Source organism: Oncorhynchus keta, chromosome 18 (genome assembly GCF_023373465.1).
Source record: "Oncorhynchus keta strain PuntledgeMale-10-30-2019 chromosome 18, Oket_V2, whole genome shotgun sequence".
Taxonomy (NCBI): domain Eukaryota; kingdom Metazoa; phylum Chordata; class Actinopteri; order Salmoniformes; family Salmonidae; genus Oncorhynchus; species Oncorhynchus keta.
In genome coordinates this window covers 6,395,867-6,416,135 of record NC_068438.1, presented here as the reverse complement: position 1 = coordinate 6,416,135, position 20,269 = coordinate 6,395,867, and the positions used below count along the sequence as shown (strand labels likewise).

The 20,269-nt window shown below is 46.3% G+C and overlaps 1 protein-coding gene across 7 annotated transcripts; it reads right to left on the bottom strand.

Annotated features, from left to right (window-relative positions):
• Window positions 1–4,642: 4,642 nt before the first annotated feature.
• Window positions 4,643–20,174, bottom strand: rtn2a (reticulon 2a). Of its 7 annotated transcripts, none has more exons than XM_052467297.1 (10): window positions 20,156–20,174; window positions 16,288–16,341; window positions 15,064–15,705; window positions 14,291–14,503; window positions 9,787–9,994; window positions 8,926–9,064; window positions 6,198–6,267; window positions 5,857–5,903; window positions 5,697–5,755; window positions 5,266–5,463 (listed from the first exon to the last, which is right to left on the bottom strand). In XM_052467297.1, exons 1-10 carry the CDS (start codon window positions 20,157–20,159, stop codon window positions 5,388–5,390), a joined length of 1,512 nt encoding a protein of 503 aa, XP_052323257.1. In that variant the 5' UTR covers window positions 20,160–20,174; the 3' UTR covers window positions 5,266–5,387. The 7 variants fall into 7 exon arrangements, with proteins under 7 accessions (XP_052323260.1, XP_052323257.1, XP_052323255.1 ...); XM_052467295.1 differs by lacking the exon at window positions 20,156–20,174 and adding an exon at window positions 17,466–17,613; XM_052467296.1 differs by lacking the exon at window positions 20,156–20,174 and adding an exon at window positions 17,466–17,613 and having other exon boundaries at window positions 14,291–14,500.
• Between the last annotated feature and the right edge of the window lie 95 nt (window positions 20,175–20,269).

The following is a 20,269-nucleotide window of genomic DNA, read 5'->3' as shown; positions in this document are numbered from 1 at the left end:
TTGGCTTTTGTCGCCTCCCTGTGGTAAAAAGCTAGTCATCAAATGGCAACGATAACACTCCCTCTTTCTTTTAGTTTAGCTTAAAAACGTGTATATAAAAAACTCCGGAGTCTTAACGCTCTCTCTTTCTCTCTCTCTCTCTCACACACACACACACACACACACACACACACACACACACACACACACACACACACACACACACACACACACACATACAACGTGGTGGGAAAACACATAAAGGAATCAAACACGACTCATAAAAATGTTGATTTGTTTGTCAAGATTTTGTGTTTAATATCTTATTGCAAAATTAAACGTTTGGGTACCCATTTGATTTTTGATCATACAAAATAATGAATGTTGGTCTATGTATAATACAAGTAATGACATTTAATTTGAGGTTTGATAAGACTTGCTCTCCTGTCCTTGCCTCTTCTAAGGGATTAGTTATTAAAGTCTTCCTGTGAACCATAACCCATCTCACCTCTCATCCTCCAATTCACCATCTACCAAGGGTTCAGGTCTCTGGGCCATCAGGCATCCCCAGGATTGTGTAGTGAGATCAGTGCAACATACTATAGAAGGGAGGGCGATGTCAAGTGTAGGTGATCAGCCACATCTAATCATGTCCTGGGATAAAGTTCATTCTTAACATACAAGTCCAACATTATTGCACAGAGTCAGAACATACAATAATTATAAGGCAGAAGAAAATGTACCCATAAAAAAAAAGGTTTAGTGCACGACTAAAGCACACTGCCAAGCTGTGGTGAGGACCTTAAAGTAATAGATGGGGGGGCATTTCAGTGGCAGCATGTTCTGAAATATTTCTTTACACCAAAATGGGTGATGATGATGATTTTCCATTATTGTGAAATGACTCAAAAAAATGATTGGTTTTAGTCTAACTTGAATGGCTTGTTACAGAAGGTGTCTAGAATCTGTTATCTAGCTAGTGATTCATTCCCTGACAACTCAAATTGAATTGTTCCACTGCTCTATGTCCGCTACATACTTCAGTCTGAGACTGCCATCGTTTAAGTCATTTGTGGTGACTTCAAAACGAGGGGTGTTGAACAAAACAAAGTCATCAGCGATTGGATCGTCTCGAACCCCCAGTATCAAAGTCAATGACACATTTTCCAAACACCGCTTTACCCATGTGTGTTCTGGCTCTGGCCCAACCCATCGGTTTCTGGGACCAATCACAATGGTTAGAATGTGTTTACGTTCTAAAAAATGTCGGGGAGGTACTCATTACAGAGAAGAAACTAACATCTGTGGTAGTGGCGTAGTGTTTGGAGTTTGGGTAGCTAAGCAAAGTCATTCACGCATTAATGCGACTGTTCTTAGAAGGACACCTATTGAGTCATTGCTCCCAAACACACTGTCAGGCTAGACGTAATCTTGGAAACCCAGAACTAATATTTAACGTAAATTGTGCCAGATGCTCAATTAGGTTCTTGGGGAGATATAAAGTCAGCAAAAAAAGAAACGTCCTCTCACTGTCAACTGCGTTTATTTTCAGCAAACTTAAGTGTAAATATTTGTATGAACATAAGATTCCAACAACTGAGACATAAACTGAACAAGTTCCACAGACATGTGACTAACAGAAATGGAATAATGTGTCCCTGAAAAAAGGGGGGAGTCAAAATGAAAAGAAACAGTCAGTATCTGGTGTGGCCACCACCTGCATTAAGTACTGCAGTGCATCTCCTCCTTATGGACTGCACCAGATTTGCCAGTTCTTGCTGTGAGATGTTACCCCACTCTTCCACCAAGGCACCTGCAAGTTCCCAGACATTTCTGGGGGGAATGGACCTAGCCCTCACCCTCCGACCCAGCAGGTCCCAGATGTGCTCAATGGGATTGAGATCCGGGCTCTTCACTGGCCATGGTAGAACACTGACATTCCTGTCTTGCTGGAAATCACGCACAGAACGAGCAGTATGGCTGGTGGCATTGTCATGCTGGAGGGTCATGTCATGATGAGCCTGCAGGAAGGGTACCACATGAGGGTGGAGGATATCTTCCCTGTAACGCACAGCTTTGAAATTGCCTGCAATGGCAACAAGCTCAGTCCGATGATGCTGTGACACACCGCCCCAGACCACGACGGACCCTCCAGCTCCAAATCGATCCCGCTCCAGAGTACAGGCCTCGGTGTAACGCTCATTCCTTCAACTATAAACGCTAATCTGACCATCACCCCTGGTGAGACAAAACTAAGAGCACTATTTGCCAGTCCTGTCTGGTCCAGCGACGGTGGGTTTGTGCCCATAGGCGACATTGTTGCCAGCGATGTCTGGTGAGGACCCGCCTTCCAACAGGCCTACAAGCCCTCAGTCCAGTCTCTCAGCCTATTGCGGACAGTCTGAGCACTGATGGAGGGATTGTGCGTTGCTGGTGTAACTCGGGCAGTTGTTGCCATCCTGTACCTGTCCCGCAGGTGTGATGTTCGGATGTACCGGTCCTGTGCAGGGGTTGTTACACGTGGTCTGCCACTGCGAGGACAATCAGCTGTCTGTCCTGTCTCACTCTAGCTGTGTCTTAGGCGTCTCACAGTACTGGCATTGCAATTTATTGCCCTGGCCACATCTGCAATCCTCATGCCTGCTTGAAGCATGCCTAAGGCACGTTCACGCAGATGAGCAGGGACCCTGGGCATCTTTCTTTTGGTGTTTTTCAGAGTCAGTAGAAAGGCATTTTAGTGTCCTAAGTTTTAATAACTGTGACCTTAATTGCCTACCGTCTGTAAGCTGTTAGTGTCTTAACGACCGTTCCACAAGTGCATGTTTATTAATTGTTTGTTTCATTGAACAAACATGAGAAACAGTGTTTAAACCATTTACAATGAAGATCTGTGAAGTTATTTTGATTTTTACTAATTATCTTTGAAAGACAGGGTCCTGAAAAATGGACGTGTCTTTCTTTGCTGAGTTTATAAGAAAACCCTAAAAGGAAACTCTCAGCTCAATCATGGGCCAAATGTCTCCTCCCCTTCCAAAATTTGAAAGATATGAACCCCCTTGAAATCTTGTTTTGTCCAAATTATTAGTGATGAAAAAATCTGCACACTGGAACAAAGTTCCTTGTTAGTCGTTGCATCCCGCAGTCTGTTGACAGACTACAATACCATCCTATGAACCTCGGCAAGACGGAGCTGCTCTTCCTCCCGGGGAAGGACTGCCCGTTCCATGATCTCGCCATCACGGTTGACAACTCCATTGTGTCCTCCTCCCAGAGCGCTAAGAACCTTGGCGTGATCCTGGACAACACCCTGTCGTTCTCAACTAACATCAAGGCGGTGGCCCGTTCCTGTAGGTTCATGCTCTACAACATCCGCAGAGTACGACCCTGCCTCACACAGGAAGCAGCGCAGGTCCTAATCCAGGCACTTGTCATCTCCCGTCTGGATTACTGCAACTCGCTGTTGGCTGGGCTCCCTGCCTGTGCCATTAAACCCCTACAACTCATCCAGAACGCCACAGCCCGTCTGGTGTTCAACCTTCCCAAGTTCTCTCACGTCACCCCACTCCTCCGCTCTCTCCACTGGCTTCCAGTTGAAGCTCGCATCCGCTACAAGACCATGGTGCTTGCCTACGGAGCTGTGAGGGGAACGGTACCTCCAGGCTCTGATCAGGCCCTACACCCAAACAAGGGCACTGCGTTCATCCACCTCTGGCCTGCTCGCCTCCCTACCACTGAGGAAGTACAGTTCCCGCTCAGCCCAGTCAAAACTGTTCGCTGCTCTGGCCCCCCAATGGTGGAACAAACTCCCTCACGACGCCAGGACAGCGGAGTCAATCACCACCTTCCGGAGACACCTGAAACCCCACCTCTTTAAGGAATACCTAGGATAGGATAAAGTAATCCTTCTCACCCCCCTTAAAAGATTTAGATGCACTATTGTAAAGTGGCTGTTCCACTGGATGTCATAAGGTGAATGCACCAATTTGTAAGTCGCTCTGGATAAGAGCGTCTGATGCACTATTGTAAAGTGGCTGTTCCACTGGATGTCTTAAGGTGTATGCACCAATTTGTAAGTCGCTCTGGATAAGAGCGTCTGCTAAATGACTTAAATGTAATGTAAAAAATGACTTAAATGTAAAATGTAAATGTAAATATGTTGCGTGCACCTGTCCACGAGATGATAGGCTAGAGGTACCGTCTGTGTGGGTGATGGGGGTTCAATGTTTGGGTAATACTACCCCCTTCATAGGTCTTCTGATTTTTCCACCTTTTATTTTTTAAACTCCTTTGCATAAATACTTCTGATGCATGACCAGAAGAACATATGTGCGCCTCTGCGATGAAGGAGATTCATATAATTGTTTCAATACTCCATCATCAGAGATCTGGTTTTACCTTCAATACTCAGTACTGTATTGTCCAAATTCATTTTTACCTCAATCTTTGTGTACATTTTCACTCATTCATTCATCCAGATAAGGCATTTAGAGGCCTGGTTCTGACTGTGCTGTTGCATCCTCCAGTTGAAGGTGGGGCTAATTTGAGAAACTTGACTGGTTGTATAGACTGGTGAAATGAGAATGGAAGACGTTCAACGTTGATGAACACAAATCTCAGACGTGTGGATGATTCATGTGGGCAAAAAGAAACAGAACATTTGAAATTAAAATAACAAATTGTGGTTTTAATAGCTCTCAGGTAACAGGTTCAGATCAGCAAGCTGCATGTCAACTCACACATACTGTGTACACACACACACACACACACACACACACACACACACACACACACACACACACACACACACACACACACACACACACACACACACACACACACACACACACACACACACATCCTGATTCCAAGTGTTAGGCTGCCATGAATAATGATGAACTCTCGTTTGGTGAACTCTAACCTCTGACCCGGGCCTGACCCTGTCCTAGCTCCTGGTGAACTCCAGTCCCGCTGGACTCTATTCTGAAGTTTTTACTTCCCTCTGTTCAGATATACAGCTGTCAATAAGGAACACACAGGTCTCCTAGAGTTCGAGGTTCCAATCAGTCTTATAACTTTACTGGACTGCAACAGTCTCGATCATTCAAGCCACAATCACCCATGTAGGTCATTTAACACTGAGCTGTGTCTTAAACCTTCCTTCGAAACAGCAACAACTCCCGTCCAGATATCACTCCCGTTCCCTCATCCTCACCCACTAGCAAGCTACCCTATCCCACCATACAGTATACAGTATCATCATGTCCCAACCCCATGGTTTGACCCCCCATCTCAGAAACTCCACGTTCTGGAGCTCTGAGAACAGACTGCTTAGTAAGACATCTGAGTGACAGCCCGTAACTCCTCCTCTTCTCTGCTCCTCATCCTCCTCTCCTGTCCGCCATGACTCTTCATTGTGTTTTGGGCTTGGCACCGCCAGGGGTTGTGTCAGGGGTGGGACCACCACCTTGGGCAATTCTGTGGAGACTGTATTAAAGAGAGGGGTCAATATCACATGATCTCATTTACTTTGGTCATTTGACAAAAGGTTATAGGTTTTTTCCATACCATTTCTCCAATACTGCCAGCCATTACAAATTGAGTAAATGTCAGTTATTCAGAAATAAGTTCAGGGTCTGCAGAGCTGCAATGGAAAACTACAGGAAGGAAAGAGGAATGTTGCATTCCACCGCCGTGACGAAAGATGGCGCCATACTCACATGTCCTTGGCGTTGTCAACGTTAGCCTGAATTCCTGCAACGAAGCCGTCCACTTTTGCCTGGAACGTCAAAAGAGGTATTGGCGAGAAACTCACTTCATTTGAACAACTCAGTGAATAAATCAGGAGAGCAGTTGTCAGCAGCGTGAGTGAGGTTTTACCTGGTGCTGCCTGTAGACCAGCGGTAGAGAGAATAGAGCGATCACACCTGGAGAAGAGGACAGAAGGGGAGGTGATGGCATGTGTTAAGCTTTCTGATTGAGTAAGTAGCTTCTTCAGACTAACAACATGGCATGCCCTTTTATTCAAATCAAAAGGCTGTTGATAAAGCAATATAAGCCCCGTCTTCAACTGAAATACTAGAAGTGCAATATTCGACAATGTTGGCATGCATCAGCCAATGGTATCAGTCTCTGCAGGACAAATGGCCATCATGATTATTGAATGGCAATTCAATAAAGTTATTTCGAATACTGATTCCAACTGTGTCTGTGATTCTCACCAATGATGAGCACAGTAAGGCCATTACACAGGTCTCCCAGGAAAGTCACCAGGTACATCAGAGCCAGGAGCTGAGAAGAACGGGAGGAAACACAGTGAGCTCCACATACACAACGCACAATTTGAATGTACTCTCTACAATAAGCAAATTCCATCAAAATATAAATATATTTAGCAAGCGATTTTTATCCACAGCAACTTGCAGGCATACATTTGAAGTATGGGACGGCCCCCGGGATTTGAACCCACTACCCTGGCGATGCAAGCGCCATGCTCTACCAACTGAGTGGTACAGGACCGCCAAAGACTTAGAATGCATAAGCTTGTGGTAAATGTGTTGCAAAGAGTATCTTAAATAATCCCACAACAACTCCCCCCTCAAAACCTTTCGTGATCTAACACTCACACTTGACTTTCCCCCCCTCCTTACTTGCTCTGACTTTCCCGATAGCTACTTTATTGAGGAAAAATGTACTTACTAGGACTGAGATATGTGGTTGTCCCACCTAGCTATCTTAAAATGAATGCACTAACTGCAAGTCTCTCTGGATAGACGCGTTTGCCAAATGACTCAAATGTAAAACGTCAATGAATGCACGCATCATACAAATGAATGAGTACATATTTCCCAGATCATCCAACATAACCTTTGTGGAGTTGGTGTAATATAGCGCAGTTGGGTTGTCACTTAGGGCCCATGCCCCCATCCTGAAACGGGACACCCCCTTCTCAGAGAAGACGAAACTCCTCTCGTACCCTGTAACTGGGTTAACAGCCACCTGTGTCCCATGTCACATACCGGCCAGGTCAGGGTTGAGACCAAGGGGGCTCTGCGGCTTCTGGGGCTCAGGCTTAAGGCTACGTGGTACAGTCACACTGGCTCTCACTAACTGTGATAAGTCACACTAAGAACTCCTGCTGTAAATTTACATTTAACCCTAAAGCAGTATGGTGCAAGTCACATGACTGTTGTTGATTTAATGTGCCAATGTTTTCCTTCTACTGTCCCGGGAAAACTGGAGAGAAAATGAACAAAGTCTAAAAAGAAGGTTTCTAGCAGAAACGTTGTATCATTTCATAACGAACTGAGATTCAGATTAGAATTGAATTTGATTGAATTACTAGTCGGAAGTTTGCCGTACATGTTGTGTGACTCCGACAAGGGAAAACGCTTCATCAATATGTCAGGACTGACCTAGAGTGTAACTGAAATACACACAGAGAAATGTCATACATGTTCTGTATGAAACACATACATAGGATGGGGAGAGGGAAAGGACGAGAACCTTTGGCAAACTGTTAAAAGTAACCTTTGCGTGAGCACTATGTTGTTTTAGCCTCCCCCCAAAAAATGACACTGTTGCAATGCTTTGAGTGCTCTCAGGTACACTGGTAAGGGGACGATACAGTTGGACTACTTTCTTATTGCTACCCTTACAATGTGACGCATCGTCCCCGATGCCAATTCAATAAAATCCCAACGTTCTGCAAACTTGCAATTGCGCTTGCTGCCAGTTTGCTTGCATCACACTCCGATGCCCACAGAAACCAGGGAACGCTGAAAGCGGCGGGACCATATGTACACGATAATCACAATCATATGAACCACAGTGAGTTGTGGGTATGACAGCAGCGGTCTTTGATAGTGGTCTTGTTAGGAAACACAGTCGTCATTTGACATTTGACGACGGTGGGCATGACAACGTCGTCATCTCCAGTGAGCGGGGAGGCAGGCTCATGCCACAACAGAGCAGAGGAAGAGAAAAAGGTGGATAGAGAAAGAGGAGGGAGGGATGTCTGCTCGAAGGAAAGAGAGTCGAGAACAGACAGCTAGATGTAGTAAGGTTGAAGTAAATCCACAACGACAAGATGGCCTCATGGACTGGGTTCAAGAGACAAGGAGGAGAAGGGAAGGAGATGAAAAGAGAGAGCAAGAGAGGCAGAGAGAGAAAGGGCATGTTTTGAGGGACAAAAGGTCTATGCCATTCTGAAGAGCTTCCTTGTGTAAAAAGTTATTTGAACCTTAATAAGGATCGGCCCCTTTAATTTTCGCCTAAAATGACATACCCAAATCTAACTGCCTGTAGCTCAGGCCCTGAAGCAAGGACATGCATATTATTGGTACCATTTGAAAGGAAACACCTTGCAGTTTGTGGAAATTTTAAAGGAATGTAGGAGAGTATAGCACAATAGATCTGGTAAAACATCTGGTACCATCATATTTGAAATGCAAGAGAAAGGCCAAAATGTATTATTCCAGCCCAGGTGCAATTTAGATTTTGGCCACTAGATGGCAGCAGTGTATGTGCCAAGATTTAGACTGATCAAATGAACCATTGCATTTCTGTTCAAAATTTTGTATCAAGACTTATTAATAACTTTTCATGTTCAAAACGGTGCACTCTCCTCAAACAATAGCATGGTCTTTTTTCACTGTAATAGCTACTGTAAATTGGTGCAGTTAGATTAACAATAATTTAAGCTTTCTGTCAATATCAGATATGTCTATGTCCTTGGAAATGTTCTTGTTACTTACAACCTCATGCTAATCGCATTAGCCCGCGTTAGCTCAACCGTCCCGCAGGGGACCCACCAACCCTGAAGATGTTTTAAGTGAATGAATGATACTTGAGAGGAGCTCTTGAAGGAGAGCATATAAAAAAGGTACTGCCATATTCTGGCCCTTTCTAGACAAAGATCGATGAGATCCAATACCTAGGCAGCCTCACCTTGAGAGAGTTGAAGAGGTTTCCAACCAGGAAGAGATTCTTGAGTGAGTTAGCAGCAGAGACGACTGCAACGATGACCTTCTGCGTGTATTGGTCAGCCAGCTCCCCACTGAAACTGATATCCAAATCTAGATACGCCCTGAGGACAGAAAGAGAGGTGGGTAGAAACGGAGGGCGCATTAAAAGACAGAGTGATAGAGGGGGAGTGATGGAGAAACAGGGAGATAGAGTTCAGGACCAATGGGAAAGGAGGAAAGAGGCAGTGTTGGATAGAAAATGAGCGATTGTCGCCACGAGCGTCATGACGCAGAACGCGGTTTGTCGTCTTATGCCTCAATGATTTTCATCAGCACAGATATTCAAGTCAAAATGTCCTTTCGGATCACGATGGATGAATTCTATCAACTATTTTGTCACACAGCAGTGGTTAACCTAAAAGAAACCTGCCGTTTTCTTAAAGACAAGCCCACCGGACTGTGATCCCAGACAGGATTTATTTTGGGAGGTGAGGGAATCCAGCCAATAAAGAACCTATTCCTGAATGCCACTCCCACAATGTTATTAGAGAAGAGAGGAGATAAACAAGAGTGGAAGGGAGTGGGGGGTGAGAGGAAATAGGAGAGGAAATAGGAGAGGAAAGGCGAGAAGAAATAGGAAAAGAAGAGGGAGGGGAGAGGAAGAAGACAGGAATAAAGGACAAAAGAGGAAATATTTTTAAAAGAGCAGAGAAGAGGACAGACAACGAGAATGGAGAGGAGAGAACATGATTACATTGAGAGAAGAGAACCCCCTCCAGGTGTAATAGGAACACTTCCCCACCCCCATTCTATCCCATCTCATGCCAGGTGGCCAGCCACTCACTTGAAGGGGGGCACTCCGTCTCCCATGTTGAGCATGTGCAGGATCTTATAGTAGAGGCTGACTGAGACGGTGAAGCACAGGGCCCCCAGGGAGATGGTGGAGATGACTGTGATGATGCTGAGCTGGAACAAGGACAGCAAACCCACCACCAGCCCTGTGAATACCATGCCTGTACGCTCTGTGTCCTTCCAGTAGATCAGATCCATCACTGAGGAGAGGAGGAGGAGAAGAGGGGAGAGCAGAGGAGCCAGAGAAGGATAGACAGTAAGAGGGACGGAGAGGGGAATTGAGGGACGGAGAGGGGACGGAGAGGGGAATTGAGGGACGGAGAGGGGACGGAGAGGGGAATTGAGGGACGGAGAGGGGAATCGACAAGAGGGAGAATAGGTGGAAAAATAAGAAAGTTAGATGCATTGTCTACATGTTCAATTCAAGTATAAACCAATGAGAAACAGAGTGGAAGCCAACATGGTCTTCATTGAGGCAAGGTGAGGGAGGGGACAAGCCCATGCATCTGACACTTCCTCAGATTATTTTAGTTGGTTGCTAACGGCCGCAGGGACAGTCAGAGCTGCAAGAGTCTCTCCTCCTCCCTGTTCCTGCCTATGTGCCTTTTACAAAAAAACCCACAGCATCACCAGCCAGTCAGTCCATGTTTGTCTCTGACTCTCCAGTGCTCAGTGGGCCAGAAGGCCTTTCAGCCGTGCGTAGGCAGAGCAGAGGGACAGTGATCACCAGGCAGAGAGAAAACACAGACAGGAGCAGGGGGAGATGTCAAGTCTAGGCCTGGGCTTAATATAGCCTGCGCACTGTGTAGATGAAAGGAGAGAGAAGAGGAAAGAAAAGAGGAGAGGAGGGAGCAGGAACCCTGAATTTAAATGTTGCCCCGGAGAGCACCTGCTGACAATCTTCAAGCCCGCTTCCACCCCCTTTCTGCACCCTGTCCGTCTCCCTTGATCAGTCACCCAGCAACTGGAGCCACTGCGACTGGGCCCTCTCAGAGCCAAAATGGAGGCTCCCCTGGCCTGATCCCTCCATGGAATAAGTAGCAGTAGCTCCTAACCAACAGAGTAATTACAGCCAAAACACTGATAGCACAGTGTAATGAAGCTGAACTCGGAGGTGGTAAACTGTAGTGACAAAGACATGTGGTCGTTACTCCAGGGCTATCAGTGTTATGAGTGAGCCTGGCCCTGGAAATTAGAATAGAGTGCACTGATATACCTGACCAGCAGGAGGACTATTTATAAACATTACCACACACTATTAATACCCTCAAAGCCTCTGGTACACACACACACACACATCTGCCCACTGTCCCAACAGCTGGAACTACAGTACAGTAGCATACAGCTCTCTGATGTGTTGGCACTTTGCGACATTGACCAGCACATTGTAACACTGTTAAATGCACAGACTAAGTGCACTAAGAAAAGGAAGACATACCACAACAAGTTATACTGACGCCGGGGCAAAACAAACCCCTCATTTGACGGTCCAATAGATTAACTATATACTAAGTCACGACTATATTGGTTAATGTTAATATAGTGATATAATGAACTCTCTGAGAATAGTAGAGACAATATGAAGTGGGAAGGGGGGAGTCACACGCTCGCACACACACACACACACACACACACACACACACACACACACACACACACACACACACACACACACACACACACACACACACACACACACACACACACACACACACACACACACACACACACACACACACACACACACACACACACACCAAATTAAAAGCCGTATTTGCCATAATCTTAGAGAAACCTCTCTATCTATGCCAAGTTCCGTATACTCTTACACCATGAGGAAATACAATGCAGCCCTCCTCTGACTGATCTAACCACCACAGAGCTGAGCACTGAATAACCGAATGACCGACCGACCGACTGACCGACTGAATGACTGAATGGCTGACTGAATGACTGACTGACTGAATGACTGACTGACTGAATGACTGAATGACTGAATGAATGACTGACTGACTGACTCAATCTTTACTACAACATAATAAAATCACCAGTCAACCAATTCACAGCCTGACCTGGCATTTTATTTACCACCACAACCAAAACCACCACCCACCCATTTTAACACTATGGGGCATGCAGGAAGTCCCAGAGTAGCCCTGTGAAACACCTTGGCTCTGCCAACCCTGCTGCCCAAAGAGGTAACCCTGTCAGATGGGGCACAGATCAGCTCATTACACTACTAGCCTCTTACCTACACACAAACAATCACATATATGGTCCCTACATGCTGTAACAAGCTATAACACAACTCTGGATGGTCACCACTAAGGCCAGAATGAGCAGGTTTTCAAAGGATCAAAGAGTTGAATTTTTGTGCCATGGAAAAAATGTTGCGATACTGGTATCGTCAAAACCCTAGTCGCCACCATCTAAAACACTCCTTAGGACACTCTTAACCCGCCTGAAACAATCCCATCAATATGCAGGCAGACACACACACCTCTGCAAAGTTGGTCAGTGAGGGGTCAAAATCTCCCCAAAGACCCTCGGCTGTAGCTGGTCTCCTGACGTTCAGACTCCTCTCCAAAGCCACGGTCACTAAATGCACAGCTCTACACTGGACAGACAGTCAGTCCCGACATGTGGAAACGCCCCGACGGCTGAGGACGACAGGTACTGTAATTCTAACTGTGCCAATGTCTGAAACGAGACACTGCTTTGCCCATTCAATAGGTCACCTGCCTCCCCACCTAGTCCATTCACTGATAGATCTCATTGTGCCGGCTGACACAGTCTCATAATATCTCCATCTTGTCTCTCTGAGCCCAGGGTCTTACCGTTAATGTTGGCCATTTTGGTTGCTGCTCAGGCGATCCCCCCTTCTCTCTGTTTGTCTCTCTCTCAGTCCCCCTGCTCTCTCCCTGCCACGCTGAGCTGTTTTTGGCCTCCCCTGCCCCGTCAGCAGTACAGAGACTTTTCACTCCAAATAGGGCCCGCCCCCCTCAAGACTCATGTAGACTACAGCATAGATAGATAAGATAGATATATTCACTTATTCACACGTAGTACATGCATATACTGTATATATTGACCTGAGACAGAGACAAATCTTGAGACACACACACACACACGTTGGCATACACATAGATAGCCATGGTGGATAACATAGAGACGCAAAGAGACATAACCACAGACAACGACGACACACAAACCCATTCAGAGGAAAAAACACTCACACAGAGACGGAAAACGGACATTACGGAGAATTACATAACACACTTTATGTAAGCAGAGACAGGACAGACAACAGCTAGCAAAGGAGAAGGTATAGGAGTAAAAACACATTATTGTGAGATACAAACAGTACCGTCCTACCAGCGGGTACAAACTCTTAGGGAAAAAGGGTTCCAAAAGGGTTCTTCGGCTGTCCCCATACGAGAACCCTTTTTGGTTCCAGGTAAAAGCCTTTTTCGGTTTCAGGTAGAACCCCTCCGTGGAAATGGTTCTACGTGGAACCCCAAACGGGTTCTATATGGAACCAAAAAGGCTTCTTCAAAGGGATCTGCTATTATGACAGCCAAAGAACCCTTTTAGGTTCTAGATGGCATGCGTGCGCAAATAACCTCTATTCAGATATGCATAGCGGTAGTCTAACCTGTAACCAGCTAGTCTAACCTCACAATAAACATGGGGAGTCAAATGTGTTCTGACATATCTGATACAGAAACCAGATGGTTCGCTTTACATGATCTAGAAACACTTGATCTAGAAACCCTTAAAGCCTGTCAACAGCTTGACCAGTCATTAATCACCCAGGGTCAGTGAGAGGGGGGTGGGCAGTACAGTACACCCAGCCCCCAGTCCACCCAGCCGCCGGGCCAGCCACCCCCCAGTCCACCCACTATAATAAGATTGGAGGATATGGCGGAGGTCTATATTGAGTGGCATCCCCCTTGAAGAGTCAACAATATCGACCATGGAGGCCAGAGAAGATAGATTTAATGTCTCACACTTGGTCTCTCTCTCTCTCTCTCTCCCGCTTTCCTTCACTGCCCTGTCTCACATTCTCTTTATCATGTGTAAAGTGATCCAAGGGATACGGAAAGATTAGGGTGTCAGTGTGTATATCCCAGCAGACATACATACAGACAGAGCAGGAATGATTTTTGGTGGAATTAGCCCATTACCCCTTGACACAATGGAACACACAGGGCTCACAGCAAAAATATATTCCAGGGTCTATGTTACTCAGGCAGTGGGAGGGAATGCTTTGTGCTCTCAGCAGCATATCGAGGACAGAGATGGGAGGGAGGTAACGGGGTAGGGGTCACTGTCTTCCGGCAGATGGCATCATTAGTGCAGACGCACTATCGGACGTAAGATAATGTAGCAGAATGATTCGGGCAAGGGGATGGATGGTAGATGCTCAAATTGTAAAGGTAGTTCCAAGATAGGAAAGTCACATAAAAATAGGTAAGATGTGCTACAAACGTTACCTGCTATGTGGGTGCATATCGTAGGGCCTGATAGGTTGAGCACCGAAAACCACTGTTCGCTAAACAGCTCTTCCTGAGTGTTTCGACCAATGGAGGTGGAGGAAGTGGATGACACGTCATCGGTGAGGCCGCCTCTTGGTCGCACAGCCGTGAGCAGTGGGACGGTGGTTTCCATGGTTACGAGGGACTCAGGCTCAGGGGGTGGTGATGCTGCTGAGAAACAGGACACAAGGTAATTGTGACGAGGTCATTGCCCTGCATCAAGTTAGTCTACAGGCAGGTCGCAATAGATCAACTACAAATGTAATTTATCTAACGACGTCATTATTTACCTGAACCTCACCTACCTTACAATGAGCAGTGATTTAGCAATCTTATTAACAAAAGTGTTCATCCTGATCCTAAACAACAGGAGAGAGCATGCTGTCCAGGGAGTCTAAAGCACAGTGGTGTCTGACTTCATCTTTGGTCACACACGCGCACACACGCACACACACACGCACACACTTACACACACACACTTACACACACTGTCACAGTTATGTACTATCAAATGGGACACACTTCCCATTTTCAAACATGGAGGTTACACCCATTTACCCTGGAGCAATATGCTCGCCCACAGTGTGATTTCAGGGTCTAGAAAGCCTGAAAAGATGCAGTATCTCCTGCTTTTATAAATGTAGCTCCATGCAGGTATATCTACCCTGATCCCATCTACCCACTCATCTAGATAGCTCCACCCCATCCCCACTGCCCCATAGTGGGCTCACCCTGGTGGCTGTCAGAGGGACTGTAGTGCTGGGGCTCCAGGGGCTCTGTCTCCTCTCTCTGGGTCTCTGTGTCCCTCTCTTGAGGTTCAATCTCAGTATCTAGGAGAGAATCCTGGACTGTCACAGGCGGTCTGTGGACGTCCCTCTCCCTTTCCTCCCTCTCCTCCTCATCCTCTAGGGTGAGGAAGATGTGGGGGTCCCTCTCCCTTTCCTCCCTCTCCCTCTCCTCCTCATCCTCTAGGGTGAGGAAGATGTGGGGGTCCCTCTCCCTTTCCTCCCTCTCCCTCTCCTCCTCATCCTCTAGGGTGAGGAAGATGTGGGGGTCCCACTCCACGTCGGGGGAGTCCAGGGGGGGGAGCGATTCCACGGTGTCCGTGCGGATCAGGGAGGTGCGGCCTCCCCTGGCCCCGCCCCTCCGCCGGCTCCCTGACGATGAGTCACGATGATGTCGTGAGGCTCCGCCTGCCTCGGCCTCGGCGATGGCGATGTAGGAGAAGGTGGGCTCGAAGGAGTTCTGTCTCGGGGTCCCCCAAATGGAGGGGGATGAAGCTCCACCGTCATCATCCTCCGGACCCCCGTCTTCTTCGTCAGACCACTCCCTGGCCGTCTGCAGGTCGTACAGCTCAGACTCCTCATTCCCACCTGGAGAGAACAGGCCCACCAAAAGCCTTAAAGTAAAACCTATATTGATTTTTATATTTTTTTATCCGGTCCTGTGTCAATGTAATATGTTGAAAATTGTGTCGGCTTTCATTACAGAAAACCTATACATTTAGCTATAGACTACAGCGAAATCGTTCATCCTAGGAGAAAGCTATACAAGCACGCAATGTCATTCCATAGACACATCACATGTTCTGTGGCGTTAATGTTCATACGGAGGAGCCGTTTGACGTCGCTTTCTCAGCTACATATCCTCTGATGTCTTTGAGCGCCGAGTTGAAAGCCCAATGAAGCACAACATGCTTTGTCTGAATGAGAGGGCAACATCCAAAAAGGTGCAAGACACATTTGATGGGAGTAATCTTTCCAGATCTCATTATTCCGAAAGGCTACAAAAGCATTCAAGCAAACAAATGGACACAATCAACTTCAGGTTAGACGTGTAGACATGTCATAGTATGCTTTTTTTCTCTCCAAATGATGATTCTCACATACAAAGTCCAATCATTCACACGGTCCATTTCTAAACCTCTACTGTATGTATGCATTGTGTGATGTTACCGTCAGTGCAGGGAGGTGTTGAATCAGGCGTGGAGGAGACAGAACCATATTCCTCTGGAAGAAAAATAACAAGATTAATCAGAGACATGCCTATTACCATTGGCTGGGGAACTATCATAACCACAGTTGTGAAATGTACAGTGCAAAACAGACCATTTGTACCTTAAAAACTTATTAAGGACTGCCGTTTGGCCACTCTTATGTGAAACTGGAGACACTTCTATAACCTCTATGTCTACAACTCCTCTCTTCCTTCTATTTCTATGTCTGCAACTTTTCAACAAGGCCTATTTGCATGTAAGGCTGGAGAGCAGACACTACCGAGATAAGTTTCCCTCTCAATATAAAGCATTGTATCACATTCGAAAGCATTACCACACATAGCCTATTCTCAGACAGATTACGTGCTTCAAATCATGTAAATGTGTTTCTATAGTGTCTCAATACATTAAAATGAGATTGAGAGAATGAATAAAAATGGTTGCATTTGTATTTTTAGGAGAATCCATGGCTCAAATCCAGGTATTTGAGTAGCCTTTTTCTAAGCCATTACCCAGTCTTTAAAAGCAATTTCATTGGTGTTTGTATACGTTATGCTAACAGCTAACTATGTCCCCTCTCCTACAGTAGAGATCAGCTCTGGCAGAGCAGGCAGGGGGAGGTCTTAACTACATACATCCAATAAATCAAGCAGCTGGTAACTGTAAAAGAAGCCCTGGCTAAAATGAAAACACCTGCATACACACACACACACACACACACACACACACACACACACACACACACACACACACACACACACACACACACACACACACACACACACACACACACACACACACACACACACACACACACACACACACACACACACACAACCGGTGCTCAGTCAATGAAAACACACACACACACAGCCTACACACCCCGAGAACACACACACACACACACACACACACACATATCTGCAATAGGTCTCTACAAAGGAAAAGAAAAAGGTGTGTCTGCTACAACACTGCATCAATCCATCCGTTCAACCGTGTGTTCATCAAGGGAGGGAGCGAGAGAAAGAGAGGGAGAGGGGAGATCGATGGCCACGCATATGGCTATTACAGATGCTGTACAGATATATGGGGATGCGAACAACAGACAGACAGTCAGAGAAAAGCCGACACACTCACTGCAGTGGGAGAATCCTAGAACCTGGCCCATGCTCCATCAAGGCACTGCTGGGCCCATCCAGTCTGGAAGCCCCCCTCTCTTCCTCTGGATCTCTCTCTCTCACTCTCTCTCTCGCTGCTCTCTCCCTCTTCCACCTCCCTCCCTCCCTCGTTCCACCGATGCAGCACTGCTGTTTCTCTCTCTGGCTCTCCCTCTATGCACCCTCCCCTTCCTTCTCTGGCTCACGGGCCCCTCCCTACCTCCTTCTTCCTGCTCTCTCTTTTCCCCTCCCTCTCCTGCTCTCTCTTTTCCCCTCCCTCCCTCTCTTGCTCTCACATCACTATGACGGCAGGGGAGAAGCACAGGCAGGGCAGAGCCAGAGAAAGAGTGTGTGTGTGTGTGTGTGCGTTTCCCTCCTTCCATTCATGACTAATCATTAGTGTGTGCATCCAGCCGAGTGGAGTATATCTCTATTTGCATTTTATGGGGCGTTGTATTTTTTAATTTGTATTTATCAGGGATCCCCTTCCTGGGGTCCAAGATGATTGGTAGTGGTGGTGATAGTGGGCATGGCCTTGTTGCATACACATGACAAAGGGAAACAGAGAGCTCACTACAAATACATGTCCTTTTGCACCCTCCCACACACAGACAGACATACTGTATGCCTTACTGGGTGTTTTGAATAACCATCATGTGTTAGACTGCTAGGTAAAGCAGAAGGGTGCATTTGTAGATTTAACTGGCGGCAGTAAGCAGCCGTAGCAACAGCACATACTGTAACCCGGCTCGTTGTAGCCCTGGTGTGCTGCCTGAAGCTGCTTCTGCAAATGAGTGGTCACATGACGTGTCAGCTAAATCATCCTGCTCCTGTACGTCACTGACTGTTCAGGCTTGGACAACATATAAGGGGGAAATGACATGAAATATAGACATTTTCTCCATTCAAAAACCACACATTTAATGAGGCTATAAAGTGCACTTTCTGGCAGGTGCAATACACTGAGTGTACAACACATTGTGTCAGCACATTCCTAATATTGAGTTATACCCTCTTTTGTCCTCAGTACAGACTCAATTCGTCAGGGTATGGACTACAAGGTGTTGAAAGTGTTCCACAGGGATGCTGGCCTGTTGACTCCAAAGCTGCCCACAGTTGTGTCAAGTTGGCTGGATGTCCTTTAGGTGGTGGACCATTTTTGATACACAAGGGCAACTGTTGAGTGTGAAAAAAAGCACGGGGTATAGGTCCAACACAAGTCCAACACCATCATTAAGTTTGCTGACGACACAACAGTGGAAGGCCTCAATGACAACGATGAGACAGCATATAAGGGAGGTCAGAGACCTGGCAGTGTGGCAAAAGAACAAGACAAAAGAGATGATCGTGGACTGCAGGAAAAGGAGGGCCGAACATGACATTCACATCGATGGGGCTTTAGTGGAGCGGGTCGAGAGTTTCAAGTTCCTTGGTGTCCACATCACCAACAAATGATCATATCAAACACACCAAGAAAGTTGTGAAGAGGGCACGACAATGCCTTTTCCCCCTCAGGAGAAAAGATTTGGCACGGGTCCCCAGATCCTCAAAAAGTTCTACAGCTGCACCACCGAGAGCATCCTGACCGGTTGTAATCACTGCCTTGTATGGCAACTGCTTGGTATACAACCGTAAGGCGCTACAGAGGGTAGTGCGTACGGCCCAGTACATCACTGGGGCAAAGCTTCCTGCCATCCAGGACCTCTATACTACATGGTGTCAGAGGAAGGCCAAGAAATGGTCAAAGACTTCAGTCACCCAAGTCATAGACTGTTCTTTCTGCTACCGCACGGCAAGTGGTACCAGAGTGCCAAGTCTAGGTCCAAAAGGCTCCTTGGCAGCTTCTACCCCCAAGCCATAAGACTGCTGAACAATTAATGAAATGGCGACCTGGACTATTTGCATTTCCTCTGTAACTTTCTCACTCATCATTATTCACAATACATTCAGGATTATCCACATTAATGTAGAAGTGTTCAGAAAGATCTTCTCTTCTTATGACACAATACATTATTCACCATTCAGTTCCTATTGGGCAAAACATAATCCGTGTCACGTGTGCTCCCTCTCCGGCCTCTAGGTCACCAAGCTGCTCGTTAGAGCACACCTGTCACCACCGTTACACGCATAATGACACTCACCTGGACTCCATCACCTCCTTGATTACCTGCCCTTTATTTTCTTCCCCAGTCGTCATTGTTCCTATTTCATGTCGATGCGCTGTTTGTGTTTCTGGTTTTGTTCATTTATTTCTTAAACGTATTCACTCCCTGAATTTGCGTCCCGACTCTCAGCGTACATCCGTACAATCCGAAACGCAACCAAAATAAACTGTAAATACATCCAGGTTTGTAGAGCCACAAGCTTGATGTAGTCACATGCTAAGAATATGGGACCAAATACTAACGTTTCGACTACTTTAATATTAAAGTGAATTTGTGTAAAAAAAATAAACGTCTTCAAATGGTGGGAATAGATAAAGCGCGCTCATTTCTAAATGGTAAAACACGTGAGAAATACCCTCAAATAAAAGGTGACATTCTGTACTGTCACCTCATCAGAAACATTTGATCTCCAATCCAAAACGTGGGAGTATAGAGCGAAATTTACACCGTTTAGCTTCACTGTCCAAATAAATACAGAATGCGAGTGCACGTGTAGGTTACTTACTCATTCACTTCTGTACCTCACGACCATAGAGCGGGTCCCCCACCTGAACACATAACGCGACATATACCGGGCTCTATAGATCAGCTCCCAACCTCATGTATACACAACTTTAAA

Excerpts from the sequence above, each read along its gene's own strand:
- rtn2a (XM_052467295.1), bottom strand. The coding sequence starts at position 17,496 with ATGGGCCAGGTTCTAGGATTCTCCCACTGCA. Across the intron at positions 14,504-15,063 it reads TCCCTCTGACAGCCACCAGG|CAGCATCACCACCCCCTGAG; the intron begins GTGAGCCCACTA and ends CCTGTTTCTCAG. Across the intron at positions 5,904-6,197 it reads CCTTACTGTGCTCATCATTG|GTGTGATCGCTCTATTCTCT; the intron begins GTGAGAATCACA and ends CCTCTTCTCCAG.